Below are 26,787 nucleotides of genomic sequence, written 5' to 3' on the forward strand. Positions count from 1 at the left end.
TCATGTCTATTCATTTTCAAAGATTAATTGCATCAGCTATAGAATAAAATATATATTTAAATTTTATTTAATATATTTAGCAAAAAAATAGTTGCTTAAGGCCATTGACCCAGACATGGTAAATACTGTATTTTAAATGCATTTTCTTGTAGATAAGGAACTCTCATTCTCCTTTGCACCTCAGTTGATCAGTTTATTTTTAAAACTTTTAGTACTAAAACCAGATGTTCTAGAGCAGAAAATAATTTCCTTCATGTTCTCTTTATTTTAAAATGTGGAAAAGCAGTTAAAATGGAATCTTTCTGATAAAAATGGTACTGTAGGTTGACAAATTTAGTTTACATTTCTAGTGTCTGTTTGAAAACTCTTAATTTTTTGTTGATGATAAACATGAAAGCATCAGATGATAGCAAGTAAAATATTGCTTATGTATTTGTGTATACACAAAATTGACCTTTGTGATCTAGCTTAACATCTAAGCACTAAGAGTGGTCATTTGTTTTGACAGCAGAATTAATTGAGGCTAAAACAGTCGAAATTCCACTTGTATCAAGCTGTTCATTAAGAATTGCTCTCTGGCTTTAGTGCTGTCAGAAAAATAACTTGCCCTGCTATGATTAAATTGCAGGATGATGGTCGGTCCACTGCATTCAAGAGAGAGGTTGAATAAACTTTCTACTGTGAAAACAATTCAGAAGTGACACACTGCAAGGGGGGGTCAGAATGTGCATTGATATCAAGCTGAGCTGTCAACTGGCACTGAGCCAGGCACGCAAAGCTTTGCCATTTGAAGCAGCATGAGAGGCATATGCACTTTTAAAAAAATTGTCGTCCTTTCATGCATGGTTTCTTGTCAAATTTAAAAAAACCTTTTGTTTTAATCAAAAACAGGGATGTTGTCTTATTGCATTGATAAGTACAAGTTAGCTTTACAGAGGTTTTTTTCAAATTTATAAGTTTTAGGTTGATGAAAATTTTAAAATTCTTGTGCATATTAATGCGTATATGTAGCTGTGAAGGAAAGCTAAATTGTTTTGAAATGAAGTGAAGTTCATTTAATAAAAGAATAGGTAGTTTTAACAAGGAAAAGTAATTAGACTATTGGATTTTGATTAATTTTATAGCTTGTCAGAATTTCTAAGTTGATTTTATACTTGAGAGATCACAGCGGCTATTTGAATATGCAGTGTAATTGTTTTCTTTACCAGCAATATGGGATTAATTTTTGTATTATTTGCCTCCTTTATTTGTTACAAAAATAACTTTGTGTGTGTGTTGATTTTTTGGAGGGGAGCGAGGGGTTTAAGTGTAAGTGATTCTATCCCGCTAACTTGTAGTTGTTGTCTAAACCAAAACTGTTTACATAGACTAGGGGTCCGCAACCTGTGGCTCTAGAGCCAAATATGTCTCAGTATGCAACCAAATATGGCTCTTCTGTCATTCCCAAAATACACACAATTTTTTAAATTAAAATGAAAAGTTAATTCCAATTTTTAAAACTCATGTTGATTTTTTTTGTCTATTTGACCTTTAACTATTCATTTTAACAATTATCTATCCTCTCCATTCATTGGGGATCATTCATATTCTCTTTTTATTTGATTGGTCAAGAAATCCTTCCATCATCATACGTGATGGTGAATTCTGTAACCCCCTGACAATAAAAATGGCAGAGAGAAAGAGATGATGAGTACCGAAATTTTTAAAAGGAGTGGACAAGACTTCTATGCATTTGTAGTGAGAGACTCTTCTCAAACAAAAACAAAATTAATTTAATGACAAAACACGCAACATTTGCTACAAAATATCCCACGGTGACACATGAAAAAAAACCTGCGAGGAGCTGCAGCAAAAAATGAACATTTGACAAAATAGCCTGCTGTCATGGTCAAAAGGGGTGGGAGTTTATACGCCGCAAGTTCTGTGGACTCATACAGCATTATTTTAGAGGGAAATCCTATCATGGTGGGGATTATGTAAATAGACATGTGCTAAAAATTGGCCAGAACTATTTGATGAGTTTCACAAGGACAAAAATCTTTCAGAAAATTCAAGACATGCCATTATCAGCAAAAACAGTTCATGACAGAGCTGTGAAAATGGCCCATCAAATCAATCAGGAACAAATGTAAAATCTGAGGATAGCTACTTATTTTTCATTTGCTTTGAACAAGACAACTGACATGTGACATGAATCACTTGTGTATTCTGGGAGGATGTATTTGTGGAAATGATGGGCACAAAGAAATGATTGAGCTATTACCGTTAAAAAATCAAACAAGGCAAAGACATCCTTAAAACTGTGATGAACATTGTAAGTGAGAGAGAAACACAGCTGGATAATTTTATGTCTGTGTATGGACGGTGCATGGTCGGCAAATATAGGGGATTCCTTACTCCTGTCAGAAGAGCTGAACTGCCTGCTTTTGAAATTTCATTGCATTGTTCATCAGAAGGCACGTTGTGTGCAATGTTATGGAACTGAACTCAGAAATGTAATGGGACTGCTTGTTCACATTGTCAATTGGATTCTTGCCCAAGCCCTTAAATCACAGTCAATTTCAGTCACTGCTTGAGGAATTACTCCAATCTACTAATGCACCGTAAGAACATAAGAATGGTCTGACCCAGTACAGCCAAAGGTCCATCTAGCCCAGTAGCCTGTCTGCCGACAGTGGCCAGCGCCAGGTGCCCCGGAGGGGGTGGACCGAAGACAACGATCGAGTGATTTGTCTCGTGCCATCTGTCTCCAGCCTCTGACAAACAGAGGCCAGGGACACCATTTCTACCCCCTGGCTAATAGCCTTTTATGGACCTAACCTCCATGAATTTATCTAGCTTCTCTTTAAACTCTGTTATAATTCTAGCCTTCACAGCCTCCTCCAGCAAGGAGTTCCACAGGTTGACTATGCGCTGTGTGAAGAAGAACTTTCACTTATTAATTTTAAACCTGCTACCCATTAATTTCATTTGGTGTTCTCTAGTCCTTATATTGTGGGGAACTAATAAATAACTTCTCTTTATTCACCCTCTCCACACCACTCCACACCATACCACCATGTTTGCTGGTTATCTGGTGGCAAAGTTTTGTCTTGTTTTGCCACTTGAATTAATGAGATTGTAATTTTTGGATATGTAGGGTGTCAAACACACTGAGCTTTCAGATTGTGACTGATTGCTCAAATTTTACTATCTTATCAACATTACCGGTCATTTGAATGGGTTGAACCTTGAGCTACAAGGGCAAGGAAATATAGTCCTGATTCTGCAGCAGGCAGTGTTTGGATGTGAGTCAAAATAGACTGTCTTCATTAAAGATGTCGACATGGGCAAGCTGGCACATTTTGAAATATTATGAATGTTTTGTGATTCGTTATCAGAGAGAATCCAAACAGCCTTGATTTGCAGCAACTTGCAGGGTTTATTTCTGAGCTCCTGATGGTATTCAAGTCTCTTTTGTTGATTTTTGCAAACAAATAGTGCTTTGTTTAAGTTTGATTCATCCACATAAAGCATCCGTTGAACTGGATTTGACAGTAACTCCAGGTATCTCAGTGATTTGGAAATGGAAATAGAAGATTTCAAGGAGTAGGATATCTGTGTGGAAAAATTTGTCAAGCTGTATTCTGATTTAAAATGCCTTGCTCAACAATGTGCAAAATTGGCAAAACTGCACATATGGGCTGACATGAAGAAATTGGAGCTCGATGATAATCTGATTCTGCAAACTTGGAAAGAACTTCACCATGCAGAATGTCATCTTGGTCTTATTTTCATTGTTTGGCTCCACCTATATGTGTGAGTAAGTAATTTTCACTCAGGGTTTACAGAAGACAGCCTTAAGGCAATGCTTGAAGCTGAATTTGACCAGTCAAAGAAATGTGCAAAAAGATACAACAGTAGAAGTCCCATTAAATGAAGTCCTTGAATACAATGTTTCATTTATGCTATTATTAATCATTGTCAATTATTAGTAATATTAAGTTGTATATTTTCCGTCATGCAAATGAGCATTCTTATACTGGCTCTTTGTTGACCACTTGTTCTGAATTTTGATGTAGTTTGGGCTCTTTGGTTTGAAAAGGCCAACTCCTGTTCTAACCTCTCTCCTATAGCATATGCTAGTGACTTGTAGCACCCTGTTCAGCCTGATTGATAAGAGACATACATGTCTTCAAGGCCATTAGTGTCACTTCATAGATTAAGTAGCAAGTGTAAAATTTTTGTCATTTCTAAACCTTTGTATCTGGTCATCTTAGATTAAGTGCATCCTCTTGAAGATATTCCTAGTATCTGTTAGATAAGAGAGACAAAATTTTGAAAATACTCCCCAAACAAGATTGTCTGTATTACAGTATTTAGCAATGCCATTTTACTAACATGGTTTATTTTCTTTTCTATTCAGAAATCAAAAAATAAATTGTAATATACATTGCAGCAGTTGCAGATTTGTATTCTGCATTGAGTCTTATTGTAGCACAGAACAGAGCTGCTTTGGCAGTTTTGGAGTCAGATATTTCAATATTATCTTCATGGAGTTTTGTGACATTTCAGTAGAAGGATTTATTTGCACATCTTTTCTAACTAGAGCACAAGCAGTAGATGCTCTGGTACATTGGGAGCAATGTCATGAGTTGAAAAAACTTACTGTGGCTTATTAATGTATTTATTGCAGTTAGCATTGATTTATTCGGTTAATTTTGATAGAACTTGTCCATTGTTCTGATCACATAATATCTTACCCCTTTGAGTTACCCTACTGACTTTTCCTTTTCCATTGTATTAAGTTCAAGCTTCTTGTCCGCACCTTCAAGACCCTTTACACGGCAGCCTCTCCCTGCTTATTTGCTCTAGCCTAACTATGGTATTGTTCTTGTCTTTTGCATGCTATTAGTGCCTCTTGTCCAGGGATGTCAGTGTGTAGTTGACTATATGATTAAGTGATAAGCCTAGACTTATCAGTTAATTTTGTCGATTACAGCATTTCCCCCCCTTGCTGCCTCTATATCAGAGATAGTAAGAGGGAGGAGCAGGAGCCAATGCTGGGGGGAGGGGGGAGCCAGCTTAAAAGACAGTGCTGCCTCTCCCCTCCCTCCCCATCAGAGGCAATGAGGATGGGCCAGGGGAGGCTGTCATGAAGCAGCCTCTATATATGGCAGGCCTGAACACCCTGCTGACAGAAGCTGGTCTGCATCCCAAAGAACAGCCTCTGTCTGTGGCAAGCCTGGACCTGCTGCAGGTAGAGGCTGCTTTGCAGCAGCAACATCCTGTAGAGCAGCCTCTGGCCTTGGGGAGCTCAGACCCACCCCACACGGGCTGCTACCAGCCCACACTGCGGCCTCTATATCAGAGGCACCAGCACGGGGCGGCAGGCAGCCAATCTGCATGGGGAGCTGGTTTTTAAACTGGCTCCCCTCCTGGACCGGCTCTAGGAGTGGGGTTGGGTGTACATTGGCTGCCAGCCCTGCCTCTGGGGACTGTTGAATTGTTGTGTAACTGCAAAGATTTCATGTGATTACATGACTGTTCAATTACCAGATATCTAACATCCCTACTCTAGTCTAGCCTTATCTGCCCATTAGCTTGTTTCATCCCACACGTGTCTCGGCCTCCCATGACATCCCCTATCCAGAATGTGTCTGGAAATATATGCATAGCTTTCCCCTTAGCCAATCTTGAAACTGTTTTCCTATAAAGGGTGGGTGGAATAATTTATACTCAATTCCAAGTGCATACACATTTTGAGGGCCTGACATAGTTACAGGATATGCATCCAAACACCCACTAATGTCAAAGTAATTAGGATGCATATTCTGTGACTGGGTTGGCCACTGAAACTTTATATTTCTCATCCTTCTGCTTCAAAGGTTTAAGGAAAAGCATTTGTAATTTTTTAACTAAAAAAGCCATTTATTCTTGTTTTTTAATGTAGGGTGTTTTTTTAAAAGGTCTGGCTGAAATTCTGTTACTCTGTTTTCCTCGTTATCTCTGTATTCTGTAATGTCAATCATAATACTATCTAAGACTCTAAGTGGTTCTCAGTTACAATAGACCTATGTGGTAACATCTTCAGTAGACTGTTTTTAAGTTGAAATGATCTTCAGTAGACTTCCGATAATCTGGAACCTATGGGACCTACGTGGTGCCGGATTATCATATATGCCGGACTATCAGGAGGTACTATAAAATGGTTATATATATATATATATATATATATATATATACACACACACACACACACACACTGTATACATTATATACTGTATCTAAAGTGTTCTTAACCCTTTTTATTGTACATACTGTATACAGTATTCTGTAATGTTTTAGTTTTTTAAACCTTTTGCTCAATTCAGCTGCTGCCGCTGTTACCTTGTGACTCGTTTTTTGCCGAAGCTCATTCACTAGGCTCTTCCCATTTTGATGCCGGACTATCAGGAGTGCCGGACTATTGGAAGCAAGACTATTGGAGTTTTACTGTATATTGGTGTTACTCATTCAGTAATAGATTCCTGTTTTGTGTTTAGATGGAAAAACAATCAGTTTCCAATGTGGTTTAGCCCATGTGTGGTACATCATTTTTGTACGTGATTAATTACTTTTCCATTTCAGAATTGTACCAATATATACTTTTTTACTTTGAGCAATTGTAGAAAATTAGAACACTGATTGGTAGAAACTAATATTTGTATTTTTAATTAAACATTATAATTAATACAATATATTTTTTTTAAATTGAAGACTATACCATCAACAAAAGGAAAAAGGCAGTGTTAACTTAGCTACTTTGGATGTAACATACATTAAATTTTGCTTGCAATGTTCATATTAGGAGTCAAATATATTCTGTATGGATTCTGACCATATAATATTGTTACCTTGATACCTAAATATTCAAATTTGAAACCTTAATATCATGTTAATTATTTAATTATGTGTTCATCATATATTTGTATGGTTGTGTAACTTGCCTGATCACTGTGCTGTTTGGGGTCTCTGAAATGTAAACTGCATCTTTACCAGGTTATCCAGAATTAGTTAGGTAGTATCATTACCTTATCTACTTTGTGTCTCTGCAAACTAATCTAGCCAGTCTGTTTGGAAGAAAAAGATGCAACTTATCAAAACACATTAAAAAATGCAGTTTAAAATTAAAACAAATAGCTAAGTTAAATGAATATTAATTTTCAGTGTTCTTTTTAAGGCCTTATCGAATTTGAAGAATGCAACACAGCTAGTGCAGTTGAAGGTGAGTTGCAGTTGATATGCTAAAATTGTCACATAATTTTGTAAATGCGTGCATGGAGATGTTAATATAGCTATTTCATGAGTGAATGTGTGTGAAAAGTGTGTATATGAAAAATGGAAACCAGGGTATGAAAGGTACTCAAAACATAACTGTTACTCTACTTTTCAATAATTTAAAAGGCTAATAAGGAATTGGTATTTTTAAGTAATTCATTATTCGTTTTAAATTGACATTCAAGAAAACTTCCTGTGCCGCTGTTTTATAGCCTTAATATACAATTGTCAAAGGATGAAAATGTTTCTCATAAACAGCTGTACTTTTATCCATAATCATTTGTTTGTGGGTTCCTGATCTGGCCCTCTAGAATATTGGACTTCATTCACAAATGACTGGATGACTTACGAGTGTTAAAGTAATTTGTCAGTGTTACAGTGGAAGTACTTTCTTAATGTTCTGACAGTTGATCAGGGATGCATGATATTGAGAACTATAGTTTCATACTACAGTAGTAATGGCTTTAGTTTGGTAAGGAACAGGGGGGAGAGTGCTTCCTGAAATAGACTAAATTTAAAATGAGTATCAGATTATACACTAAGCCTAGGAATTATTATTGCTGCAGAGGGGAAGGTATTCCATCAGTCTGCTCCTTTTTATTTTATAAATGGCTGAATGTAACTTTCTGATCAAAAAGACTCCAGTTTTTCTGCCAGAAAATGTCCAAGAGTATGGGGAACCCTCTGCTGTATCCATGCACCTAATGTGCTGCTAGTAAGGGGAACACTTTAAAGTTGTTTTCAAAGTGACAGGACAGTCATTGTCTTATTGTCCGTATATTCAGATTATATAACCGCCTTATTAAAAACACAGCTTGCTTCAATTAAGGGGATTTTTGGGACGCCTGAAATGAAAGGCATAGTTTTGTATTTTACCCAGCTGTTTGCGGAGCCTTATGGTCAAGCCCATATTTTCAGATCTGTGAAAGAAATCAGATTCGCTTCAGCATAAATCTAGAAGAGGGGTAGACATGGCAATGAGTCTGATATGGTGTTTGAGTGAAACTAATTTTGACACACACAAAGTTATTATAAAATAATACTTGTAGTAATTATACTTGTATCATGTACAGTTGTATACAAAATTCAGAATCAGTTTTACTGTGCAGAATATATTTGGACGTTAAACTTTTGAATAGTTTTTATTCAGTTCCCTCTTTTTGTTGTAAGAATGCTGCAGATCTTTTGACTCTACTAATTTATTTCCTGGTTTACAATGCAAGTTAGACTGGCTTTCCTCCTTCATTAGATATTTCAGTATTTCAAAGATTTTGGCAGTTGAATAGACTAGTCAATCTGTGGTATTTCCCATTACATGCTTGTGATCAATTATTAATGCAATATAGAAGGCTATAAGATATGGATTCATTGAGCATCATCCATAAGATAAATTGTAAATCATACATACATTCTTCTCACTAATTTGGGGGAAAGGTATCAAAAACAAATAAGCCATTTAAAAAAACTACAATGAAAATGAAGCATTGAAGATGGACATGAATGTTATACAGAGAATTGTGTTCATAAGCATATTATCTACATTATTAAATATTAAATCAACCTGGTAATCTTCTGATGAGAAACATTTGTTCTGTAGGGGTCAAACCAAGGAAAAGAAAGCCATTTGTTTTATCAGGAATTATTAAGAAAGAAAAAGATGCAGAATCTGTGTAAGTATATTTCAAATCCAAAGCATGCAGTCTGGAACAGTATAATTGTGGCGATAGTTAGCTAAGTTTTGGGACCATAAATAATTTTATGGGTGATGTTTAAAGGCAAACCATTAACTTAAAGAATTTTTTTCCCTGAAAGATTTGTTCCTTTCTTAGGTGCAAGTAATACATCTGCGATTATTATATCTGAAAGTAGTTAGTGGAAGGGGGGGGGGGAGATTTGGTTTTATTTATTCTATGCATGTCACAGTACTTTGTGTTTCATTGTTTAATCTACGTAGACATTTAAACCTTTGTCCTACAAATCATTAAGTCTGAGAGTAACTTACTCACTTGAGTAGCTGATTCCTAGCTGTATGATCTTTTATATTAACTTTATTAAAACGTGTTCTTGTGAACCCATTGTACCTTGCAATCCTAGATATTTTTCTTGAACTGACTTGTACTTAGCATCAATTACCACTTTATCCATACAAACTTTAACAAGAATGATTTTGTTTTCTTTTAGCTCATTGATTAAAGTTTTGAATATTATTGGGCCTCACAGAGCTGCTCTCATTGTATGATAATTCCTCATTTACACTTTCTTTTTGAGATCTATCAGTTACTTAATTTTAAACCATTTTATATGTGTAGCATTTTTATGCTTTCTGTGGATCTTCATTCTAATTTGATTCTAGTAGTCTCTTTCTAATCTTTCTTGTTTATGCATCACTCTTATTAGTCTTTTGTTTGTATACTTTTAAGTGATTTTTTTTTTTTTTAGTACCAAAAGTTGTAAAACCAAGTTCTCATGTCTTATGACATAGGGGAGAAATCAGGTGAGCCTGCTCTTTGAGTCATCACTTGCAGTTTGTTTTTAGTTTTGTGGGTTTTTTGTTTTTTGTTTTAAATAGCCTTGCCCTGTTGCTTCTATTCTAGCTAGTGTAGCAGAGGGGTGAAATGTACATAAGAACGGCCGTACTGGGTCAGACCAAAGGTCCATCTAGCCCAGTATCCTGTCTACCGACAGTGGCCAGCACCAGGTGCCCCAGAGGGGGTGGACCGAAGACAATGATCAAGCGATTTGTCTCCTGCCATCTCTCTCCAGCCTCTGACAAACAGAGGCCAAGGACACCATTTTATCCCCTGGCTAATAGCCTTTTATGGACCTAACCTCCATGAAATTATCTAGCTTCTCTTTAAACTCTGTTATATTCCTAGCCTTCACAGCCTCCTCTGGCAAGGAGATCCACAGGTTGACTACACGCTGTGTGAAGAAGAACTTTCTTTTATTCGTTTTAAACCTGCTACCCATTAATTTCATTTGGTGACCTCTATCTCTTCTATTTAGGGAACTAATAAATAACTTTTCTTTATCGGCCCTCTCCACACCACTCATGATTTTATATACCTCTATCATATCCCCCCTCAGTCTCCTCTTTTCTAAACTGAAAAGTTCCAGTCGCTTTAACCTCTCCTCATATCGGACCCGTTCCAAACACCTAATCATTTTAGTTGCCCTTTTCTGAACCCTTTCCAAGGCCAAAATATCTTTTTTGAGGTGAGGAGACCACATCTGTACACAGTATTCCAAATGTGGGCATACCATAGTTTTATACAGGGGCAGTAAGATATTCTGTGTCTTATTTTCTATCCCTTTCCTAATAATTCCTGAAACAAAATACAGGACTATGTAGCACTTTAAAGACTAACAAGATGGTTTATTAGATGATGAGCTTTCGTGGGCCAGACCCACTTCCTCAGATCAAATAGTGGAAGAAAATAGTCACAGCCATATATACCAAAGGATACAATTAAAAAAAATGAACACATATGAAAACGACAAATCACATTTCAGAACAGAAGGAGGATGCGGGGGGGGGGGGAGGAGGGGAAGGAAGGTGAATGCCTGTGAGTTAGTGATATTGGAGGTGGGGAAGGGTAGATGTCTGTGAGTTAATAGTATTAGAGGTAATAATTGGGGAAGCTATCTTTGTAATGGGTAAGATAGCTGGAGTCTTTGTTCAGCCCCCCCGCGGAGAGTGTCGAATATTAGCATGAATGAAGCTTCCTGCTTCTAATGTTCTTAAAAAACATTTTGTTATTTCTTTTTGAGTTTTTGGCTAGCTGTTCCTCAAAATCTTTTTTTGCTTTTCTTATTACATTTTTACACTTGATTTGACAGTGTTTATGTTCCTTTCTATTTATCTCACTAGGATTGGACTTCCACTTCTTAAAAGATACCTTTTTGTCCCTCACTTCTTCTTTTACATGGTGGTTAAGCCACGGTGACACTGTTTTAGGTCTCTTGCTATGTTTTTTAATTTGGGGTATACATTTAAGTTGGGCCTCTATTATGGTGTCTTTAAAAAGTTTCCATGCAGCTTTCGGGAATTGGCTCTAGTCACTGTGCCTTTTAATTTCTGTTTAACTAACCTCCTAATTTTTGTGTAATTCCCCTTTTTGAAATTAAATGCCAGGGTGCTGGACTGCTAAGGTGTTCTTCCCACCACAGGAATGTTGAATGTTATTATATTATGGTCACTATTCCCAAGCGATCCTGTAACGGTTATTTCCTGGACCTGATCCTGCACTCCACTCAGGACTAAATCGAGAATTGCCTCTCCCCTTGTGGGTTCCTGCACCAGCTGCTCCAAGATGCAGTCATTTAAGCCATTGAGAAATTTTATCTCCGCTTCTCTTCCTGAGGGGACATGTATCCAGTCAATAGGGGGGTAATTAAAATCCCCCATTATTATAGAGTTCTCTATTTTGGTAGCCTCTCTAATCTCCCTCAGCATTTCAATGTCAGTATCGTTGTCCTGGTCAGGTGGTCGATAATATATCTCTACTGCTAATTTCTTATTATTGGAGCATGGAATTTCTATCCATAGCGATTCTATGGAACATGTTGATTCATTTAATATTTTTATTTCATTTGATTCTATATTATCTTTCACATACAGTGCCACTCCGCCACCCACTCGGCCTGCTCTATCCTTTCGATATATTTTATATCCCGGTATGATTGTGTCCCACAGATTTTTCTCATTCCATCAGGTTTCAGTGATGCCTATTATGTCAATCTCCTCATTTAATACGAGGTACTCTAGTTCACCCGTCTTATTAGTCAGACTCCTAGCATTTGTGTAGAAGCACTTTAAAAATTTTCCACTGCTTATTTGTCTGCCCTTCCCTGATGCATTGGATTCCTTTGAATGCGGTTGTTTGTCTGCTCTGGCCCATGGTTTGCCCTCTCCCCTCCTCTCTTTCTGACTACAGCTTAGAGAGTCTCTATCAATGGATTCTCCTCTAAGAGAAGTCTCCCTCCGATTTACGTGCATCTCTACACCAATCGGCTTTTCCCCATCTCTTAGTTTAAAAACTGCTCTACGGCCTTTTTAATGTTTAGTTCCAGCAGTCTGGTTCCACCCTGGTTTAGGTGGAGCCCATCCTTCCTGTATAGGCTCCCCCTCTCCCAGAAGTGTCCCCAGTTCCTAATAAATCTAAACCCCTCTTCCCTACACCATCTTCTCATCCACGCATTGAGACTCTGAAGCTCTGTCTGCCTACCTGGCCCTGCGCGTGGAACTGGAAGCATTTCCGAGAATGCCACCATAGAGGTCCTGGATTTCAGTCTCTTTCCTAGCAGCCTAAATTTGGCCTCCAGGACATCTCTCCTACCCTTCCCTATGTCATTGGTACCGACATGTACCACGACCACCGGCTCCTCCCCAGCACTACACATAAGTCTATCTAGATGCCTCGAGAGATCCGCAACCTTCGCACCAGGCAGGCAAGTGACCATACGGTTCTCCCGGTCATCACAAACCCAACTATCTATGTTTCTAACAATCGAATCACCCACTACTAACACCTGCCTTTTCCTAACTGGTATGTCCTCCCCCTCAGAGGTATCCTCAGTGCGAGAGGATACCGCAACATTCTCTGGGAGGAGGGTCCCAACTACGGGATGGTTTCCCTCTGCTCCCATTAAATGCCCTGTTCCCTTGAGGCTTTCATCCTCCTTAAGAGCACTGGGACTCTCAGACTGGAGGTGGGACAGTACTACAGTGTCCCGGAAAGACTCATCAACATAGCTCTCTACCTCCCTTAGCTCCTCCAGTTCAGCCACCCTGAACTCCAAATCCCGAACTCGGTCTCTGAGGGTTAGGAGCTCCTTGCAACGAGTGCACACATATGCCACCTGCCCACAGGGCAGGTAATCATACATGTTACACTCGACGCAATAAACAGGATAGTCCCCACTCTGCTGCTAGGCTTCTGTCTGCATTTTTCTAATGAATAAGTTTAGGTGTAAATGGGATTACTTTTAAACCTCTGGAATATAGATTTAAACCTCTGGAATATAGATTATTCTAAGAGTTATGTTTTAAAGAAGGTCTGAAGTCACTAGTGCCCTCTAACCTCCCCCTCTAGTGCCCTCTAAACTCCCTCTCCAAACTCTCCTGTTAGCTATTCTTGGTCGCAAGCTCCCTGGTCACCGGCTTATATAGCTCTGGTAGCCCCTCCCCCTGACTGAGGCTCAGCCAATTAACAGAGGCTTCTAGGTTTCAAACCTTTTAGAAGCTCCACAAGGGTCCCGTTTTTACTCCCTCTTTTACCTGGAGAACTCCCTCTCCAAACTCTTCTGTTAGTTGTTCCTGTTCGCAAGCTGGAAGTGAATTAAAAGCACGGTCTCATACATAGGCCTTGTATTCCTGTGGTTTTTCGTTAAAAAAGAAAAAACCTTTCTAAATCTCTTCTTAAGGTTATGTTGAAATTCCATATTAATGGTTCAGTTTCTTTGCAAGTGTTTTTCATCATTCATGAAAAGATTACATATAGGTTGAATGTCTGAATCAATAGTTTGACCTGTTAAAGATTTCAGTTGCCAATTTTATTACTCTTTCTATTTGTCGTAAATACAGCTGCCTTTAAGAAATAATTAACAAATATTGTTATTTATAAATATTTATATTTATGATAATGCAGGTTACGGAATACCTATATGCTAATTTCATATTCAGGTGTTAACAGTAGCTGCTTCTACACATGCATTTATCAGTTGTCTCAGAGAATTTCATGTCTGGTCACTTGGACTAACTTTCATTTTTTAAACTATTAGGCTGTGTCTAGACTGCATCCCTTTTCTGTAAAAGGGATGCAAATTAGACACATCACAATTGCAAATGAAGCAGGGATTTATATCCCCCCGCTTCATTTGCATAAACATGGCTGCCGCTTTTGCTTTCTCTTAAAATAAGGAATAAGGGATCTTTCGGAAAAGGCTTTATTTTCCAAAAGATCCGCGTCTAGACTGGCACTTTTTTCTAGCAAAGCTCCGAGCCAGAAAAAAGCGGCAGCCATGTTTATGCAAATGAAGCGGGGGGCATTTAAATCCCCGCTTCATTTGCAATTGCGATGTGTCTGATTTGCATCCCTTTTACGGAAAAGGGATGCAGTCTAGACACAGCCTTTCTGTTTGAATCCAGAAACTTTAATAGGATCTGTTTATGGTCCTATATAAAGTATTTACAGATACTACAAACCCATCAATTGCTTTTTTGGAAGCTTTCTATTCTAGAAGAGGTGATTTATTTTATTTTTACCAAACCTTTGTCATAGTGATCTGTCTTGTTGTTTGTTGGTATGTACACCAGTTCTTGTAATCTATAAAATTATGGCTCAAAGGCACACACCGTTCTTGGACATGATCTATGTATGAGGATGATACTATGGAACAGAGAAATTCTGAATTCCTTTAGCTTAGTCTGAATTGTTTCTAGAACAGGTTATTGTCGAAATGAGAATTTTTTTATGTGGACAATTTCATTAGTATTGACAGGCCATTTGTTTTTTCATTTGCATGTTATGTGTACACACCTAACTTTCTCCAACTAAAGAAATATTCACAAAATTATTAAACATCTGGCTTAAACCAAGAACAATATGGAATTCACAGATATAATTTAAAATGCAGGCTGGCACTCCTGCCTTAACTCATTCCATCATGTCATGTTTTTTTTTCTTTTGCACCATGACGTGAGTTAAGGCTGAAGTGTCAGCTTTAATTTTCAGCATTTATGTGACTTTTCCTGCTTTGGTGGACTCAGCTTAAACCTCCAGTTACTTTAATTTTATTTTCTTGCAAATGAATAAGAATTCACTTCATTAATATTAATGTCAGTTAAATAAGAAAATGTTAATGTTGCTTTTTAGGCGTTGTATATAAAAGGCTGTGTTGTAAGCAAATTAAAAATTACTAAAGGAGATTCCAAAATTATATACATGAAATACTTATCTATCTATGCTTTTTTGATAGTTACATTTTTCTTTATTTTTATGCAGGGAATGTCCAGATGCAGATTCAGTTGTAAGTAGATTTATTTCCTGCACAAGTGTGTAATCTGACCAGATTTTATCACCTGACAAAGTTAAAGCTGACTTTTGGTATGACAGAGCAAAATACTAGTCTGTTTTAACTGGAGTATCTCTGCAGTAGTTATTTTTACTCAAGCTTAAGAGTTTGCCGACAATATTTTTAAAATCTGTAATACATATATATTTCTTAAAAGCTTTAATTTTTAAACAAGACACTTCAATCGTTTAGAATTTATTTTGGAAATCTAATAGAGTAGAATAAAGTAAAGTCTAATAGGGTAGAGTAAATAGAGTTTACTTAATAGAGTAAACACAATACTTTTGTCCAGGGGCAGATGACCGTTTTGCGGGGCCCCGGGCAGCATAATTCCGCGGGGTTCCCCCTTTTCCACGGCACATGCGCAGCGACGCCACGGTGCATGCACGGGGCTTTCTGAAGCGCGAGGCCCGGGGCGGCTGCCCCGTTCGCCTTGCCCTTTATCCGCCCCTGCTTTTGTCATCTGCCTGTACCAACTGCTATACCATTGCAGAGCCCTGTTGACTTCAGAGGGATCCATTTACCTTCAACAGTTCATAAGGATAACAATATAGGTTCAGGAACCAATTTGTAAATGTCTGAAATTTATATTAAATTTGTTCACACGTTGGCATGCTATGCTCATTTTTATGTAACTGCTTCAACTGCTCTCAAGTCCCTTTATAATATAATAGTGTACTAGCAGTTTTACCCGGCATTGCTCAGGTCTATAATTTGGGAATTCCATCAAGCATATTTTATTGCTTCATCCCTATAAACTCTTCTTTGAGTGGTGTTCCTGTGGGTGCTCCACTATAAGTGTTGGTGCATCTTTACACCCAACAATCAGAGGTTTTTCCTCCAGCGGTGCTTGGCAGTGCCACATGTGCAGTGGCCGCCTTATGCCATTATGTCCATTGACTGCGTGCATAATGCCCTCAGTTTTTTCTTTATTGTCTCTGGCAGAAGGCGCTCTGCAGCAGTGTGATCTCTTTCTTTCTCTCTTCAAACCATAGATATTTACCTGCTTTTCCTCACTTCAGTTTACTCACCTATTACCTACCCGATCCTTTTTCTGCAGGGTGAACAAAAACCAAAAAACCCCTACTTTTTTGTTTCATTTTCCCTTGACAGGGCCTTTGCTTCATCCACCATGCCAGGCTCCCCCAGCTTTAAGAATTGTGATTCATATTGGGAACCCATTCCTGTGTCAGCTTCTATTCCTTTATACAATGCCTCAGAGGGCCATGTTTCCCAGAAATACCAGCATTGCCTCATCATGACCATCAGGGCCAGGCAGAACAGAGAGCTGAAGCTCAAAATAATTTCAGTAGAAAAGTTATTCCAACCAGGGCTGAAATCCACCTCAGAACCCCAAAAAACCTGTGCTGGTGAAACGTTTGACTCTGAGAAAGAGAGCCCTTTGCTCTCTGACCCAGAATTTGTGTAAATCAAGGGCTTTTCCAGGATGATCGCTGCCCACAGTGCTGATGTTTTCCAAAACTGGCTCTCTGCAAATACCAAGTATTTCCAGCACCGCCAGCAAAAGAAAGGAAGCACCGATGAAACACTCTGACTCAGTATTGAAACACAAGTCTGCCCTAATGGCACCGACCACTCAGTAGGCACCGAAGGCAAAGTGTCAGGCCATGTCACTCTCCCCCTCACTCCCTGCAGCTTTGACTAATAGTACTGCACTGGAGCAACTCTCCACACTGGATCTTTCAAATAAGATGGCATAGAGACAGGGTGACCCACAACATTGTCCAGTACTGAGATACCTTTCTACTGCTTCAGATGTTCAAGCTGACTCTGCACCACGCTCACCCACCCTTGGCACGGACAGTCCACACCAACAGACTTTGGATTGTTGCTCCCTTCCATCCACACCGGATAGGCAAAGGGTGAGAGAGTTGATTCTCAACATAGCATTCCTTCCTAACAAATGCACCTTCTCCATGGAAAACAACAAAGCCTAAATCTACTCATCAGGCCCCTCAGTATCCGTGGTTCAATTATCCCTGGCCTTACTTGCCTCCTCCCTATCTGACACAATGGTCCCCATAGGACCCTTGGGCCCAGTATGGTCAGAAATATACTGCGTCCTCCACTCCAACTCATCTTGCTTTTCGATCTCCACCAGTTGATGCTCCTAACACAATATTAGTCACAGCTGAAGAGGAACTGATGGAAGAGGAGAATGACTTACCTCAATAGGACACGGAGCTCTCCATTTGTTTTCTTCATTTGATGAGGTAGTCATTGCATTTCCTCACCTCTAGTAGATGACCTGAAACAGTTCCAAGAACTTTTAAAAGGGTTGCTACCGCACAAAACATTGCCTAACAAGAGTTGTATGAGAAGCAGCATAAATTGCTGCAGATATTTACATCCATCTGTGACTATGAAAATTGCTCTCCCTATCAATGAGGCCATTATGGAGCCGTCTGAGACCATATGGCAAACTCCAGCTTCTCTGCCTGCCACAAACGAGTGGCAGAAAATATTATGTTCTGGCAAAGGTGGTGGATTCCCTTTTTTACCATTCCCAGTCCAATTCTTCAATGGTCAAGGCAATCCATCACCCTTGAAGCTGCTTCAATTCAAATGTACACCCAAGATAAAGACCACAAGCATCTAGACCTCTTTGGACGAAGTGTCTGTTCATCCTCTACACTCCAATTCCAGGTTGCCAGTTACACCGCTTTGCTGGCTAATTATGATCACTCCAATTACTCTAAATTACAAGAGCTACTGAATGATCTTCCTGAGCAAAAGTGGCCACAGCTACATGCCATAATAAAAGAAGGGCAAACCATCGGTTGCACAGCGTTACAAGCCATCGTGGATGTAGCTGACATAGCAGCATGAACTACAGCCACCACTATTGTGGTACATTATGCCTCTTGGCTGCAGGCATTGGGGATTCCAAAAATGCTAAATTAGAATAGTGGATCTTCCCTTTGACCATGCATACCTTTTTGCTGCTAAAACTGATGAGGTACTTCATTCTGTGATAGACTTCTGTGCAATGCTATATAGCCGGGTATGTACACACCCCCTAAGGAGGGGAGTAAACGCTACACCCCTTACAAGCGAACTCGGATTGTACCTTTCCAACGGCATGACCAGTGCCCATTGGATCAAAAGGCCAAACACTGCCACAACAGGAAACAAACTCCATAGGAACAATCCTCTGCCACCCTGCCATTTTCCACCAAGCTGCAATTTTAAAGGTGTGGTTGAGGGTCTGAGCAACTTCTTCTCCCAGACAGTTTTGTCCAGCTGCCCTTTTGGCCATTGTTTATGCCCTTTTTACCACCATTGTGCTCAGTTAATTTCAGACCGGTGGGTCCTTCAAATAATACATTCTGCATACATCCCCAACCCTCCTCCTCTCCCAGTTCTCTCTTTAGGGACCCTTCCTACAATCACCTATTACAATAAGGTCAAACACTTCCTTCACCTTGGTGCAATAGAGCCAGTTCCCTGTGTTACCAAAGAAAAGGGTTCTATTCAAACTATTTCCTCCCAAAAAAGGAAACCAGGATGGTGGAGGCCTGTCTTACTCAGAAAACTCAACACATATTTATCCTGTACCATAGATTTAAGATAGTCACACTCACAACTATCATACCAATGCTGAATGAGGGAGACTGGTTCTCAGCCCTCAACATTGAAGATGCCTATGTTCATATCACAATTCTTCTTCTTCGAGTGATGTCCCCGTGGGTGCTCCACTATAGGTGTCGGGCTTGTCCTGGCGCCACAATCTGGAAAGTTTTCACCAGCAGTAGCCCCCTCTGGAGGACTGCGCATGCGCAGAGGTGTCCCGCGCCATTTGCGCCTTTTCTGTGTCGCGCGGTCCGACACACCAGTTCCTCCTAACCGTCCACGGCCGCAGATGGACTGGGAACATGCTCCTCTCTTGAGGAGAAATTGTATCGTAAATTCTTCTGTTCCTTCCCAGTTAGCCCCTTCCTACACAGTGTTAGTTATTATCATAGTTAGTTAGTTGTTTAAAAAAAAAATTCTCTTTTGCAGTTATAATTACTGAGGGCCGCTCCGACCAGCACCTCAAGTTGTTTCTTCCCCCGAAGACCGCCGCACTAAACATGCCCGGCTCTCCCGGATTCAAGAAATGTGCCTCGTGCGGCGACACCATGCCAGCCTCCGATGGCCATTCCCGTTGTATTTGCTGCCTGGGAGAGGGCCACATCCCCCAGAAATGTGGTTGCTGTTCGAAGTTGACCAGTCGGGCGAGACGGGATAGAGAAATGCACCTGAAGATGTTACTCTTCAATAAGGCGCTTCAGCCCCCGTCAATAGAAGAACAGAAAGCTTCAGTCCCACGTAAGTCCAGGGACAGAAAAAGCTCTGCTCCACCCAGGAGTGTAAGTGCAGGAGAGGCACAGAGCTAATCGGGCTTCCTTCCCAGACAGGGAGCGGACAAGTCAACCAAAGCCCACGTTTTCAGTATTCTCAGTACCACCAGGTCGTCCGGAATCGGTACCATCATCTGCGACACTGAGTCTCCACGCAGCACCGCAGCCAGATACGGTGCAGTCCTTGGCACCCGGCACCATTGCCACATACGGGACCTGACCAGACGTCCGGGGCGGAGTCGGCACTGATGACTCATCCTGCACCGAGCCCCAATCCGGCATCGTCGACTAAGCCGGCACCGAGAGCCAAATCAGTGCAGACAGTGGAGCCGGCACCAAGAAAGCACTGAGCACCCAGATCAACCCGTCCCCATTCAAGACCTGGGGACGCGGCTCCGCATCGCATGCAGAGCATGCCCGCACCGACCACCCAATGTGTGTGGCCCAACCAGCACCGCCAGAATGGCAGCAGTTATACTCACCACGACCAATAACCCAGGACTCGATTCCACTGGCTCAGCGCCCACCAACGCCTACCGGTGATGCGTCAACAACTTCTGCTCCCCACGGCGATGTCACTCAGTCATCTGTCGCAGAGCAACAACCCACAGCTTCCCCAATGGACATCTCTTCCTCCTCCCCAGACGACGCTGTGTTTAATGATGAACCCTCTCTCGTGGATGATTACAAACAATTCCACGAGCTTTTTAAATGGGTAGCTTATTCACAAAATTTACATACCTCCGAAGCGAAAGCGAAGTCCGCACAATCAAGAAACTCTGCCACGGACAAGGAAGCTAAGCGTCTGGACTTGCTCAGGAGAAAGGTATATTCGTCAGCAATGGCCACGCTGAGGATGGCCAACTACTTCGCCCAATTTGCTAACTACGACTTCGATAATTACTCGAAGTTGGTGCCTTTAATGCAGCATTTGCCGGACTCCAAACGGGACATACTGAAATCCATTGTGCAGGAGGGTTATACAGCAGCCAGTAATGCACTCTGGATATTGCCGACTCGGCTTCCCGCACTACGGCGACATTGGTTGTCATGAGACATGCCTCTTGGCTCCACCTTGCTTCTGTACCGAAAGATCTACATCCCAAGGTGGAGGACCTCCCATTTGATCGGGCCTCCTTGTTTGCCGAGAACACAGATCAGGTGTTCCATTCCGGAAAAGACTCCCGAACTACATTAAGGACCCTCGGGGTGTACACTGCGCCTTTCAGGTGCAGGAGAGCATGGCTGTATAACAGACAGAGGCCTTCTTCTTATACCACCCAAGGCTTCAGGCCTTATGACCAGCATAAACAAAGGCAGTGCCCCCAACGTCGCCACCAGCAGCCTAATAAGCCGTAAAACCAACAACAGCCTCGGCAGCAGGTTTGATGCCCTTGTCAAGGGTCTGTGCTCCATCCTCCTATTGGAGCCTCTCACGAGTAACCAAACTTTTCCACCACCACCTGAGCCCTTATTGCCACCGCTGGTTCGCCATCACCACAGACCATTGGGTCAGGGAGATCGTAACCTCTGGACTCATCATTCCCTTCTCCACTCTACCTCCCTCCAACTCCCCATCTCCGTCCCTTTTCAGGGACCCCTCTCATGATGTTCTGCTGCATCAGGAGGTCATGCGCCTACGTACCATGTTCCGAGGCAGAGGCTTCTATTCCCGGTGCTTCCTCACCGAGAAGAAGTCTGGCACATGGAGACCGATCCTGGATCTTTGTGGCCTCAACCACCACCTGCAGAAACAGAAATTCAAAATGGTTACTTTGGGCTCCGTCATCCCAGCACTACACAAAGGGGATTGGTTCGTGGCCTTCGATCTCCAGGACACATACTTCCATATTTCCGTCCATCCAGCTCACAGGAGATTTCTATGCTTTACCCTGGGCAACGATCACTACCAATATGCGGTGCTTCCCTTTGGTCTCTCCACAGCCCCAAGAGTGTTTTCAAAGACCCTAGCAGTCATAGCTGCATACCTTCAATGGGCTGGCATCACTATCTTTCCCTATCTCGACGACTGTCTCCTCACGGCCCCCTCTATGCAAGAGACCGAGACCGCAGTTACCGCTACAAGAGGTATTTTTGAGACTCTTGGACTGATCATCAATCTCCCAAAATCTTCTCTGGTCCTGGCCCAGTCGATCGAATTCATAGGCGCCAGACTGGACTCTACAACCGCTATGGCGTACCTACCCATAGACAGAGCCCACGCCATCCGAGACCTATCGAGCATCCAGCTTACTGCCCCAGCAGTCTCGTACTGTACCTGCCTGAAGCTGTTAGGCCACATGGCCTCTACTATGTTTGTTATAGCACACGCTCGTCTTCATATGCGGTGCCTGCAATATTGGCTTCTGGCAGGCTACAAACCCAGTATTACCAATATCCACAAACTCATCCCTATTCCTGCCCATGTCAAGAACTCGCTCGCATAGTGGCTTGACCCTGCCAATACTCTTGCGGGTGTCCCCTTCCGCGCTCAAGCCCCGTCATTCCAGCTTACCACGGACTCGTCCCTTGTAGGCTGGGGAGCACAAATGCGAGAACATCAGGTCCAAGGCTTGTGGTCCCACCAGGAATCCCTACCCCATATAAACTTCCTGGAGCTCAGAGCAGTTTTCAATGCTTGCTGCCACTTCATCCACCAGATCCAGGGAACCACACTATATGTTCTCACGGACAACATATGCACTGTATACTACATCAATCGCCAGGGCAGAGCCAGATCCAGAACTTTATGTGCGGAATCAGTACGCCTTTGGAACTGGGCGATTCGCCACAGCGTCACACTCACAGCCTCCTACCTCCCCAGCAGGATCAATACCATTGCAGATGCACTCAGCAGATCCTTCCACTCCCAACACGAATGGGAACTCCTCGACTACGTAGCCCGCGATCTTTTTCAACTATGAGGCTACCCAGAAATCGACCTCTTTACCACCCACGACAACAAGAAATGCTGCTGTTACTGCTCAAGAGCGGGCATAAGCAGCCAATCTTCCTGCTCAATTGAGGGACATATCATCTCCTATACGCCTTTCCCCCGATTCCGCTGATACCCCGAGTGATAGGGAAAACACTATCCGATACAGCAACAGTAATCCTGGTGGCTCCCTTCTGGCCTTGTCAGACCTGGCTAACGCAGCTCATGCAGATGTTGCTATCCTGACCTCAACGACTTCCACAACTGCACAACTTGCTCTCGCAGCAACGCGGCAATCTTCTCCATCCAAACATCGACTGCTTGCATCTGTCAGCGTGGCTCCTAACTGGCTCCAAGGCCTAGAACTAACCTGCTCCCAAGCAGTCAGAGACGTGTTGGTACAAAGCAGGCGTCAGAGCACTCAGAGGTCTTACCTCTACAAGTGGCATCGCTTCTGTGCCTGGTGCCAATCACAGGCCATTGATCCTCTCAAGGCACATATCCAATGCATCCTAGACTATATACTCCACTTGCATTCGCAAGGCTTGGCAGTCGCTTCCCTGAGAGTACATATGGCAGTGATTTCGGCTTTTCACACTCCGATAGAGGGTTTTTCCGTCCTCTCACATCCACTCATGAAGAGGTTCTTTAAGGGTATTTCCGATCTCTACCCACCAACAGGCCTACCTCAGAACCATGGGACCTTACCTTTTGGTCACTCTTACTCGCCCACCGTTTGAACCGCTCGCAACTTGTGACTTACAGACTCTCACTATTAAAGTTGCCTTTCTCCTTGCGATCACTTCGGCCCGCCGAGTTTCCAAACTCGCTGCACTCTCCGCCGATCTTCCCTACACGGTATTCACTCAACAGGGCGTCACGCTGAGATGTCACCCAGCTTTCGTGCCAAAAGTTAATTCGTCATTCCACGTCAATAAGCTTATGGTTTTTCCTATCTTTTACCCCAAGCCACATGCTACGCCCGAGGAAGCGCGCTTACATACATTAGACGTCAGAAGGGTCTACTTGGACAGAAGTCCCCGGAAGTCCCCACGATTACTATTATCAGTGGCGAACCGTTCTAAAGGTCATCAACTGTCACCACAACGTATATCGTCGCATATCGTTAACTGCATCACTCGCTGCTACACCCTTAGGGGCAAGCCTCTGCCCTGTGCACCAACAGCGTACTCGATCAGGAGCATGGCTACTTCCGCAGCATTCCTGAAGAACGTCTCACTACGTGACATATGCTGCGTGGCACCCTGGTCGTTGTCATCCATGTTTGCTAGGCATTATGCCCTTGAGCGTCTCAGAGTTACGGACGTAGCAGTCGCTCAATCAGTTCTTTCTTCTGTGCACAGATAATTCCGAAGCACGATCAGCTGTTCAGATTACTGCTTCATACTCACCTATAGTGGAGCACCCACGGGGACATCACTTGAAGAAGAAGAAATTGTTTACTCACCTTGTGCAGTAACATCTGTTCTTCGAGATGTGTGTCCCCGTGGGTGCTCCACAACCCGCCCTCTCCCTGCTTCGGAGCTCTTTTCTTACTCTGTTTCAGATGTTCCGGCTAGGAGGAACTGTCGCATCGGACCGCGCAACGCAGAAAAGGTGTGAACGGCACGGGACACCTCTGCGCATGCGCCGTCCTCCGGAGGGGGCTATTGCTGGCGAAAACTTTCCAGATTGCGGCGCCGGGACAAGCCCAACACCTATAGTGGAGCACCCACGGGGGGACACATCTCGAAGAACAGATGTTACTGCACAAGGTGAGTAACAATTTCATCCCTTCCACAGATGCTTTCTCAGATTTGTAGTGGAACCCCATCATTTCTAATGTTGGGTACTGCCTTTCAGCCTCTCCACCCCACCTGGGGTCTTTTCCAAGACACTCAGAGTCATCAATGCCTACATCAGACGTCATGGCATCATAATCTTTCCATACCTGGATAATTGCCTAATCAAGGGCGCTTCATGACAACAGGTACTCAGTATGCTCACCATTACCTGAGACAGCTTACTCATAAACATGCAAAAATGTATGCTGGGGCCCAGTCAGGTTATAGAGTTCATAGTGGCCCTCCTGGACTCCACCCAGGCTAGAGCCATACTACCGCAACACCATTTCACCACCCTTACCAATCTTATTATGGTGGTTTTACATACCCTCGTCATAACCATACGGATATGCCTTCATATTCTAGGCCGCATGGCAGCTATCAGCTATGTGGTACAGTTTGCAAGACTCCATATGCTCTGCCTACAGAGCTGGCTGGCCACAGTCTATGTACCCAACTAACACAGCCTTGCCAAACAGGTCACACTCTGTCTGCTCAGCCTCACCTCTCTTTGCTAGTGGACTTAACCCCACAACCTATTACAGGGCATTCCCTATCAACAGGACAGCTTGTTATACATCATCACAACTGGCGTCTCCCTCATAGGATGAAGCACCCACCTACAATAACACATGGTCCAGGACACATGGTCTCTGCGAGAAACTTGATTGCATACCAACATCCTCGAACTATGAGTAGTATGCAGTGCATACCCGTAGTCAAGAACAGAACTGTCCACATCCTTACGGACAACATTACATGCATGTTTTATATCAACTGCCAAGGAGAGTGCCCAATCACATTCCTGCATGGAAGAGATCAGACTGTGGAACTAGTGCATTGCCAATCACATCATTCCCACGGCAGCATACATACCTGGCAATCAGTACATTATAGCAGACACCTTGCGCCGCTACTTTTCTGAACAACACGAGTTGGAGCTCAAACCCACCATCCTCCACCAAATATTCACCATATGGGGACACTTTCACATAAGCCTATTTGCAACCAGAGCTGTCTGCAACTGCCCACAATACTGCTCCAGAACTGGATTAGAGAAGGGATCATTTGGGGATGCCTTTTTCCTTACATAGAATGCACCACTCTTTTTTTTATGCATTCCCTCTTTATTCTCCTGATCTCCAAGGTAATCCACAAAATACAAGGAGACTGAGCAGTGGTAATCTTGATTGTCCCGACATGGCCTAGACCACTCTAGTACCTCTATCTCCAGTATCTAGCAGTCTGCCAACCCCTCCCGTTAACCAACATTTCCTGATCTTCTCACGCAGCATCGGGGCCACTAACTCCACCTATCCCCATGCTCGCCAACTCAAAGTGTAGCTCCTTTGAGGTTCCAGCACACTGTACTCGCTACTCTGACAGTGTAAAGCACGTCTTGCTTAACAGCCACCGCTCTTCCATAAGATATGCATACCAGATTAAGTGGTGATGATTCCAGGCTTGGTGTCAACAATGACACCTCCAACCTAGAACCACCACCCTTATCTACTATCCTCGACTACCTACTAGACTTGAAAGACTCTGGACTTGCCCTCAGCCCCCTGAAAGTGCGTCTTTCCACTATCATTGTCTTTCTTGACCTTATTGATGGCATTTCAGTTTTTGCTCATCCTACCACCAAGTGCTTCCTTACCAGTCTTCAAAAACTATACCCCAACACACATGAAGTTACACTATCCTGGGACTTGTAATGATGCTAAACAGTTTGTTCCAATTTTCATTTTGCGGTGACACTCATGGGCAGTGGATATCACAGGCAGAGGAAGGCATTGCCTTTCTGGACTGCCTGACCTAGCCCCATCCATGCACCACTGCAGTCCTCTAGGGCCCTCTGGCAGCATGCTTTTGCAGTGCCAGAGACTGGGATAGGCAGGTTGGGGGCCACGCTGCACTGCCTGAGCTGCCAGCACTGGAGGCACTCTGGCCTCCCAGCGGTGGCGCCGGCAGCTTAGTTGTTATGCGCAGGAGCTTTTTGGTTTAAGGTCCAGCCATGAGGCACAACCCAGGTAAACTTATACTGGTCTTTTGGAACAAATATTTATTAAAAAGTAAAATTAGAAAACCTTAAAAAAAAAACACTTGTTCAAAAAAGCCTCTGACTTCATGGTAACCCAGGATCAATGAACTGAAATTAAACATTAGAGAGATGCTGTTGAATGTTTGTTTACTTTTGCATTTTATTCCACATTAGTAACCTCGTGGAAACTTTGACAAGGCTTTTTCCATTAATTTCATTAGTGTTTAC

The 26,787-nt window shown here is 42.3% G+C and overlaps 1 protein-coding gene across 4 annotated transcripts in view; it reads left to right on the forward strand.

Annotated features, from left to right (window-relative positions):
• Positions 1-26,787, forward strand: part of FCHO2 (FCH and mu domain containing endocytic adaptor 2) — a 234,988-nt gene that overhangs the window by 132,429 nt on the left and 75,772 nt on the right. For all 4 annotated transcript variants that reach the window (XM_014574166.4, XM_014574168.4, XM_089779340.1 and 1 more), the window contains exons 9-11: positions 7,202-7,246; positions 8,897-8,969; positions 15,306-15,330. In XM_014574166.4, coding sequence (XP_014429652.2) covers positions 7,202-7,246; positions 8,897-8,969; positions 15,306-15,330 — 143 coding nt within the window. The remainder of the gene's footprint in view (positions 1-7,201; positions 7,247-8,896; positions 8,970-15,305; positions 15,331-26,787) is intronic.

This window comes from Pelodiscus sinensis, chromosome 6 (genome assembly GCF_052426305.1).
Source record: "Pelodiscus sinensis isolate ZL-2025 chromosome 6, ASM5242630v1, whole genome shotgun sequence".
NCBI lineage: Eukaryota > Metazoa > Chordata > Testudines > Trionychidae > Pelodiscus > Pelodiscus sinensis.